At 49.4% G+C, this 9,273-nt stretch overlaps 1 protein-coding gene across 1 annotated transcript in view; it reads left to right on the top strand.

Annotated features, from left to right (window-relative positions):
- The window catches only part of ADPRHL1 (ADP-ribosylhydrolase like 1), a 26,618-nt gene that overhangs the window by 10,361 nt on the left and 6,984 nt on the right, over positions 1 to 9,273 (top strand). Inside the window, exon 3 of the mRNA XM_017519767.2 lies at positions 6,402 to 6,527. Within this exon, the coding sequence (XP_017375256.1) occupies positions 6,402 to 6,527 (126 nt within the window). The remainder of the gene's footprint in view (positions 1 to 6,401; positions 6,528 to 9,273) is intronic.

Raw genomic sequence — 9,273 nt, 5'->3', positions numbered from 1 at the left:
TTTTTGTAGAGAGGGGACCTCACTTTGTTGCCCTGACTGGTCTTGAACTTCTGGGCTTCAGCAATCCTTCTGCCTTAGTCTCCCAAAGTGCTGAGATTACAGGTGTGAGCCACCATTCTAACAGCCTGGCCTGTTAGAATTCTACACCCTGAAACAAATGTCTTTCAGAAATGAAGGCAAAATAGTCTTTTTCAGACAAACAAAAGCTGAAAGAATTCATCACCCACAGACTCAGAGTCATGTAACAGAAATGCTAATGGAAGTCATTCAGACATAAGGAAACCTGCAATGAATGCAAATAGAGACCCACTCAGTGAAATAAAGTGTGATAGACACACAGACTTGTGTGGGGAGACAGAGTGTGATAGGGACATGAACCCGCGCAGGGGGACGGAGTGTCATAGGGACACGGACCCACACGAAGTGGGGGAGACATAGCATGATAGGGACACAGACCCACGCGGCGGAGGAAGGAGCGTGATAGGAACACAGACCGGTGCTGGGGGACGGAGCATGATAGGGACACAGATTCACGCAGGGGGACGGAGCGTGATAGTGACACAGACCCACGTGGGGGGGGATGGAGCATGATAGGGACACAGATCCATGCGGTGGGGTACGGAGTGTGATAGGGACACGGACCCACGCAGTGGATGGATGGAGTGTGATAGGGACACAGACCCACGCAGTGGGGGGATGGAGCGTTATAGGGACACAGAGTGATGCAGTGCAATAGAGCATTACAGAAATGGTGACTGTATGGGGAAATGCGCAAAATTTTAAAACGTCATTTAAATGTCTTTAAAAGATAATTAAAACTAATAATGAACTGTATGGTTTATAAAATATAAGTAAAATGTACAACAGCAGTAGCCCAAAGGCTGGAAGGGGAGAGTTGGAAGCTGATGACTGTGAGGCTCCCACACTGTGTGTAGTGGAGTCAGCCACAGGAAGGGCCTTTAGTGAGATACAGATGGACACCATGAACCCAAAAGCCACTGCGGAAATCACAAAACAGAGCTAGTAAGCCAATGAAAGAGAGAAAATTGAATCATTTGAGAAACAGTCAACCCAAGAAAGGCAGAAAAGGGGGGAGTGGGGACAAACACTAGACAGTACAAGTAGAAAACAATCAAGATAATAATGATGACATCAAAGGCGAATGGTCTGAAGACCCCCAAATAACAGTCAGAGGTTGTCACATTAGATAAAGAAGCAATTCCCAGCTCCCAACTATGTGCTGCTTATAAGAAATACCCTTTTTAATTTTTGAGATGGAGTCTTGCTCCATTGCTCAGCGCTGGAGTGCAGTGGCACGATCTCAGCTCACTGCAACCTCCACCTCCTGGGTTCAACTGATTCTCCTGCCTCAGCATCCCCAGTAGCCGGGATTACAGGGATGCACCCCAACTCCTGGATAATTTTTGTATTTTTAGTAGAGACGGGGTTTCACCATGTTGGCCAGGCTCGTGTAAAACTCCTGACCTCAAGTGATCCACCCACCTCGGCCTCCCAAAGTGCTGGGATTACAGGCATGAGCCACTGTGCCTCGCCAAGGAATACACTAAAAGAAAAACAACAACAAAACCACCTGTTGCACTTGAGCAACACTTTAAATATAAAGACATAAATAGATTTAAAGTTTTTAAAAAGATGGAAAAATAGACTGGGAGTGGTGGCTCATGCCTTTGATCCCAGCACTTTGGAAGGCCAAAGCAGGCAGATCATCTGAGGTCAGGAGTTCGAGACCAGCCTGGCCAACATAGTGAAACCCTGTCTCTACTAAAAATACAAAATTAGCTGGGCATGGTGGTGGGCCCCTGTAATCCCAGCTACTTGGGAGGCTGAGGCAGGAGAATTGCTTGAACCCAGGAGGTGGAGGTTGCAGTGAGCTCAGATTGTGCCACTGACTCCAGCCTGGGCCACAGGGTGAGACTCCATCTCAAAAAAAAATTTTTTTAAAGATGGAAAAATATACCACACTAACACTAATCAAAAGAAAGCTGGAGCATATATTGTAAATTTTGGAGCAAAGAATATTGCAAAGAATAAAGAAGGCAATTTCATGATGGCAAATGAATCAGTTCATTGGGGGACATAACAAGCCTCAGTGTCTCTGTACCTAATAACAAAGCTTCAGAATATATGAAGAAAAGCTGACAAGGCCGTGAAGAGAAACAGAGAAGCCCACAGTTACAGGCACTGACTTCAGCATGAAGGACTCCAACCACTGGCTTCCATTTTCACATTTAAAAACCAGAAAACTCATAGCAAACTAAACTGAAAGCAGAAGAAAGAAAATAGTGAAGATGAGGCCAGGCGCAGTGGCTTACACCTGTAATCCCAGCACTTCAGGGGGGAGGTGGACAGATCACCTGAGGTCAGGAGTTTGAGACCAGCCTGACCAACATGGAGAAACCCCACCTCTACTAAAAATATAAAATTAGCCAGGCTTGGTGGCACATGCCTGTAATCCCAGCTACTCGGGAGGCTGAGGCAGGCAAATTGCTTGAACCTGGGAGGCAGAGGTTGCAGTGAGCCAAGATTTCGCCATTGCACTCCAGCCTGGGCAACAAGAGCGAAACTCCGTCTCAAAAAAAGAAAAATACAGAAGATAGTGAAGATCAGAGTGAAAACCAATGAGAGAAAACACAAAAAGAGTAGAACAAATTAATGAAACCAAAAGCTGGTTCTTTCAGATCAAAACATTGATAATCCTTTAGCTAGGCTGATGTGGAAAAAGAGAAAGACAAATGGTCAGTATGAACCATGAGAGTAAAATCACTACAGAGTCTGGAAATTAAGAGGAAAATAAGGCAATATTAGTCACGATTTTATGCCAATACATTTAACAACTTGGATTAAAAGGACAAATTTTTTGAAAGACATATACTACCAAAGGTCACTCAAGAGAAAATAGATCATTTAAATAGCATTACATATTATGGAAGAAATTACAAGTCCAGGTATAGTGGCGCACCCCTGTAATCTCAACACTTTGGGAGGCCAAGGTGGGTGGATCACCTGAGGTCAGGTGTTTGAGACCAGCCTGACCAACATGGTGAAACCCTGTTTCCACCAAAAATACAAAAATTAGCTGGGCATGTTGGTGCACGCCTGTAATCTCAGCTACTTTGGGAGGCTGAGGTAGGAGAATTGCTTGAACCCAGGAGGCAGAGGTTGCAGTGAGCCAACATTGTACCATTGCACTCCAGCCTGGGTGACAGAGCAAGACTCCGTCTCAAACAAACAAATTTAAAAAAGCAATTACAAAGAAAACTGCAAGCCCAGACTGGGCAAAGTGGTTCACACCTGTAATCCCAGCACTTTGGGAGGCCAAGGTGTGCAGATCACCTGAGGTCAGAAGTTGGAGGCCAGCCTGGCAAACATGGTGAAACCCTGTCTCTACTAAAAATAAAATTAGCCAGGCATGCTGGTGCACACCTGTAGTCCCAGCTATTCAAAAGGCTGAGGCACAAGAATCACTTGAACCCAGGAGGCAGAGGTTGCAGTGAGTTGAAATCGTGCCATTGCACTCCAGCCGAGGCAACAGAGTCAAAGAGAAGAGAGGAAAGAAGGAAGGAAGCTTCAGTCCCAGATGGCTTCACAGGGTCTTCCACCAAACCCCTGAGGAAGAAATAATATCAGTTGTACACAACTCTTCCAAAAGATTGAAGAAGAGGAATTCTTCCCAAATTCATTCTTCTGCTCTCCAGGAAACTCTGTTTAATGAATGAAAAGGCAAGTGCAAGCTGGGAGAAAATATTTGCAAAGCAGATATCGGATAAGGCCTTGAATCCAGAACGCATGAAGAACTCTTACAACTTAATAAGAAAAAAGCAAGCAACCCCGGACAAAAAGGGGAAAGAGGGCCAGGTGCAGTGGCTCACACCTGTAATCCCAGCACTTTGGGAGACCGAGGCGGGAGGATCGCTTGGACCAGGAATTCGAGACCAGTCTGAGCAACATAGAGAGACACCAACTCTATTATTTAAAAAAAAAATTTTTTTGGAGATGGAGTGTTGCTCTATCACCCAGGCTGGAGTGCAGTGGCACGATTTCAGCTCATTGCAACTTTCACCTCCTTGGTACAAGCGATCCTCCTGCCTCAGACTCCTGAATCGCTGAGATCACAGGCGCCTGCCACCATACCTGGCTAATTTTAGTATTTTTAGTAGAGACGGGGTTCACCATGTTGGCCAAGCTGGTCTTGAACTCCTGACCTCGTGATCAACCTGCCTCGGTCTCCCAAAGTGCTGGGATTACAGGTGTGAGCCACTGCACCAGGCCTATCAAAAATTTTTAGAAAAGAATAAAACATGGGGCAAAACATCTCCAAAGAAGATATATTGGTGGCCAATAAGCACAAAATCATGCTCAACATCTTTTGAGATGCAAATAAAACCACAATGAGATATCATCACATACCTAAAAGAATGGCTAAAACTTTAAAGAGCATAGCAAGTGCTGTCATGGATGTGGTGGATCTGCTGGAGGGACACGGAGGGGTTCTGCCACTCTGGAAACCCATTTGGTAGCTTCCTTAAAAGTTAAACATTCTGCCAGGTGCAGTGGCTCACGCCTGTAATCCCAGCAGTTTGGGAGGCCAAGGTGGGTGGAGCACCTGAGGTCAGGAGTTCAAGACCAGCCTGGACAACAAGGTGAAACCCCGTCTCTGCTAAAAACACAAAAACTAGCCGGACATGGTGGCACACAACTGTAATCACAACTACTCAGGAGGCTGAGGCAGGAGAATTGCTTGAGCCCAGCAGGCAGAGCTGCAGTGGGCTGAGATTACACCACTGCACTCCAGCCTGGACCACAGAGCAAGACTCCATCTCAAACAAACAATAAAAACAAACAAAAACGTTCATTCATCACCACATGATCTGGAGGCTTTGCCACCAGGCATTTGCCCAAGAGAAGAGGCAGCCTCTGTCCACACCAGGGTCTGGCACCTCACCTCAGAGCCCCAGACTGGACACCACCCAAACATCCCCCACGGGTCAGTGGATAGAGTGGTCACGGCAGATCAACGCAACGGGGACCTATTTAGCCATAAAAAGGAATCGCTATTGATCCATAGCAACCTGGGCGCCTCTCAGAGCGGTTATGTGGAAGTGACAGGAGTCAGGTGGAAAGCACTGCACGTTCTGCTGATTCCATTCACACGGTGCCTGGGACACAGGAGTAATGCACACGGCCGCAGCCGTGGCTGAGGAGAGGCAGGAAGACGGACTGCAAAGGGCACCAGCAGCTTCTGGGGCCACAGAGGAGTTCTCTGCGCCTGGGTGCTGGGTCACGGGTGTACACCTGCATGGAAGTCAGGATCATGCATGTTTAATTATGTGTAGTTTGTTGTATGTAGTTATAACTCAATGAAACTGTTTTTACAAGGAAAACCTTGAAAGCATGCTGCATATCATGAGCATATCCCTAGGCCACCAAGTGTTCTGCTTTTAGTGACTAACACCTGACACATGGACACAACCGAACGAGTGATTGAGTTACACCCGACACAGGGACACAACCAAACTAGTGACTGAGTAACACCCAACACATGGACACAACCGAACTAGTGACTGAGTTACACCCGACACAGGGACACAACCAAACTAGTGACTGAGTAACACCCAACACAGGGACACAACCAAACTTGTGACTGAGTAACGCCTGACACTTGGACGCAACCAAACTAGTGACGGAGTTACACCCGGCACACGGACACAACTGAACTAGGGACTGAGTAATGCCTGACACACAGATGCATCCGAACTAGTGACTGAGTTACAACCGACACACAGACAGAACCGAACTAGTGACTGAGTTACACCTGATACACGGACACAACCGAACTAGTGACTGAGTTACACCCGATACACGGACACAACCAAACCAGTGACTGAGTAACACCTGACACATGGACACAACCAAACTAGTGACTAATGCCTGACACTCGGATGCAACTGAACTAGTGACTGAGTTACACCCGACACATGGACACAACTGAACTAGTGACTAACACCCGACACACGGACACAACCAAACTAGTGCCTGAGTAATGCCTGACACTCGGACGCAACCGAACTAGTGACTGAGTTACACCCGACACACAGACACAACCAGGCTAGTGACTGAGAACTGAACTAGTGACTGAGTAATGCCGACACACAGACGCATCTGAACTAGTGACTAACACCCGATACGTGGGTGCAACTGAACTAGTCCCATCTCCTTTCCGTTGCAGGCACCTGAGCGGGCTGCCTAGGCCTCCCCCATTTCAACCACACTCTGATGAACGTGTTATTACGCACACTTTTAAAATTATTCATGAAAGCTAGATTGTCAGAAGTGGAATTACTTGAGCAGAAGTGTAAACCAGGTCTTCCTTCTCCACATAGGCTCGGGGTTTGGAGCAGCTACCAAGGCCATGTGTGTTGGCCTGCGGTACTGGAAGCCCGAGCGGCTGGAGACCCTCATTGAGGTCAGCGTCGAGTGTGGCCGGATGACCCACAATCATCCCACAGGTAAGTGGTGGGTGGGGTTGGGGGCCTGGAGCTGCGGCCATCTGCACGTCTGCTTAAAGGAGACAGAAGTTTACCCTGCACCTGCCGCGTGCCTGTGGTGAAGGTCTCCTGCCTTGGGCACTGGGCTGGAAATCTCATGGGATCACATCAATTTTTTTATTTGTTGAGGGAGGTGGCTTATTTTTTAACCTCTTGCTTTGCTAAGGTCCATTTTCATCCCAAAAGCAGGACTGGTAATAAGTGTGGTGACATTGAAGAAATTGTGCCCGGGAAAGAACTCTCCGTGGTTTTGATATCATTCATGTTGAAACAAAGGAAGAAAGAAGCACCAATGCTTGGGTGCGGGTGGGATCAGGAACCAGGGTTTCTATGGTATTTCCTGCATTTTCCTGCTGTGCACTGGGCGGGCCCCACCACCCACAGGCCATGGGAGCCACTGGAGCAGCTCCACCCACTGGGCCACAGGTTCCTCACCTGTAATGGGGCAACTGCCACGTGTGAATTACACCTGCGTATTGGGCTGTGTGAGGGTGAAACGGGTTGGATCATAGTTGCCCCCTTAACATGGCACTTCCTTGTGGTCCGTGCCAGGTGGCCAGCTGCTCACTGGGGCTTGTCCCCGTCCCCAGCCTGTCCTGTGGAGAGCAAGCCTCTGGGAGGCCAGGCTGGGGTGGCTGCAGCAGCACCTGACTCTTGGGCGTGACTGAAAGGCAATCAGGAGGTGGCTCATCAGCTTCCATTTTAAAGAAGAAAAATGACTCAACTTCTCACCTGTAATCGGCCCTTAGTCCCAGCCTCACGCACATTCAAAGGCAGCCCACAGCCACGCGTCTCTGCAGCCCATCTCTGCATGTCTGTCGTGGGTGGCTGTGCTCCAAGGAGTGGCCATGTTGAGTGGCCATTCACCCTGGGCCCAGCCTGGGCTTAGAGTCATCTGCTCCCCGTGACAGCCCGGCACGGCAGTGTCACAGCCCCTGTGTACAGAGAAGTGGAAGGTCAGAACGTACACAGCACACGCCCCGGGGCCTGCCTCTGGGCAGTGGCGCCCTGACAGCGGGCTTGCCCCTTTCCTGGGTGAGCATGGGCCTCACACACACCCACAGGGTCCCCAGCAGAACCAACCCTTCTGAAACTAACACGTCTCCAAAATTAAGCAACACAACCTCTCAGCCCCACGCACCTTGTCCACAAGTGGGGTGATCGTCATGCCCTCCACAAGCTCTCGTGAAGACTGAGTGGCACGATGATGCCCTGGAGCAGTGCCCAGTGGGACGAGGGCTTGGCACACATGGGCCACCACTCCCCTGCACGGCCACTCGTGCTGTACCTACTGCCCCTGCCACGGCTGCTCCCATCAGCGGCACTGCACCAACCCTACAGCTGCTATCACTAGCAACACTGCCACTGCCGCCACTAGTGCCACTGCCAATGCCACCAGTAGTGCCACTGCTGCTCCGCTTTTATCACCAGTACTCCCATCACCAGTATGGCTACTGCTACTGGTTCTGTCACCACTGCTATCACTGGTTCCTCCACATGATACCGTCACTAATACTACCACTAATACCACAACCACTGCTGCAGTCACTGGTACCACACTGGCTGTCTCCACTTGGACAGTGACCACAGGATTTCCAGGACTGTCCTGCCAGCCCTGGGCATTGTTAGCCTTGTTACAGCCAGGATCATTGTTAGTAATTCAGATCAGTCTCTTCCAAGTCCTGTCCAATGGCTTCCACACTAGCGTCTAGTGAGGCCCGTGCAGCGGGTGGATGGGACCTGGTGGGGCTGGACGTGGCTGTTCCCTGAGAGCTGTGCGCTCAGTGCTACCTGCTCAGGAAGGCACCGGCCTGGCTATGTGGACTGCAGGGCGAGCTCAGTATCTACACCCAGAAGCCCCAGCCCCATTGTTCCCCACAGCCCTGGAAGATGGACCAGGACAGGCCGCCCCGACTTGGCTTCTTCCCTAACCATGTTTCATTAAAATACACACACACACACACACACACACACACACACTTTTTTTTTTTTTTTCAGTAAACAGTTGTAAAATTTGATATATCAAAGAAAATAGGGGAGAAGATGCCTCTGGGATGAACTCTGACCTTGTCTGTGCTGATGAGCTCACTGGCTGCTAATTCATGCCCAGAAGTCAGACAAAAAAAGCCCTAGGCACCAGCAGGGCGCACAGGAACCACCCCAGCGGGCACAATGGCCCTGGGTCGTGCTCTGCAGGGTCTCTTGAGTCAGGAGAGCCCCCATCTAAGCATTCTGCCTGCACAGGCTCATTAACTGATAATCCCCGGCCACAGATGCTAACAGTCTACAACGCATGGTATGCTCAACAGCCAAAGATGGAGGCAGCCCATGCATTCACATGCAGATGATGGGCAATCAAAAATATGTGCATCTATACATGGAATATGATTCAGCCACGGAGAGGAAGGGAAGCTGTGGCAGGCCACGTGCATGAACCTGAGAATGTGTGTGAGTGGACTATGCCTGCCACAAAGGGACAGATCACATAGCAGGGCCACACAGGTGAACCTGAGGATGCATGCTGAGTGGAATATGCCTGCCACAGAGGGACAAATCACGTGGCAGGGCCACACAGGCGAACCTGAGGATGCGTGCTGAGTTGAATATGCCCACCACAAAGGGACAGATCACGTGGCAGGGCCACACAGGCGAACCTGAGGATGCATGCTGAGTGGAATATGCCCGCCACAAAGGGACAGATCACGTG

This window comes from Cebus imitator, unplaced genomic scaffold (genome assembly GCF_001604975.1).
Source record: "Cebus imitator isolate Cc_AM_T3 unplaced genomic scaffold, Cebus_imitator-1.0 Scaffold773, whole genome shotgun sequence".
NCBI classification, from domain to species: domain Eukaryota; kingdom Metazoa; phylum Chordata; class Mammalia; order Primates; family Cebidae; genus Cebus; species Cebus imitator.
The sequence above is the reverse complement of the archived record's forward strand: the minus strand, read 5'-3'. Positions and strand labels throughout refer to the sequence as shown.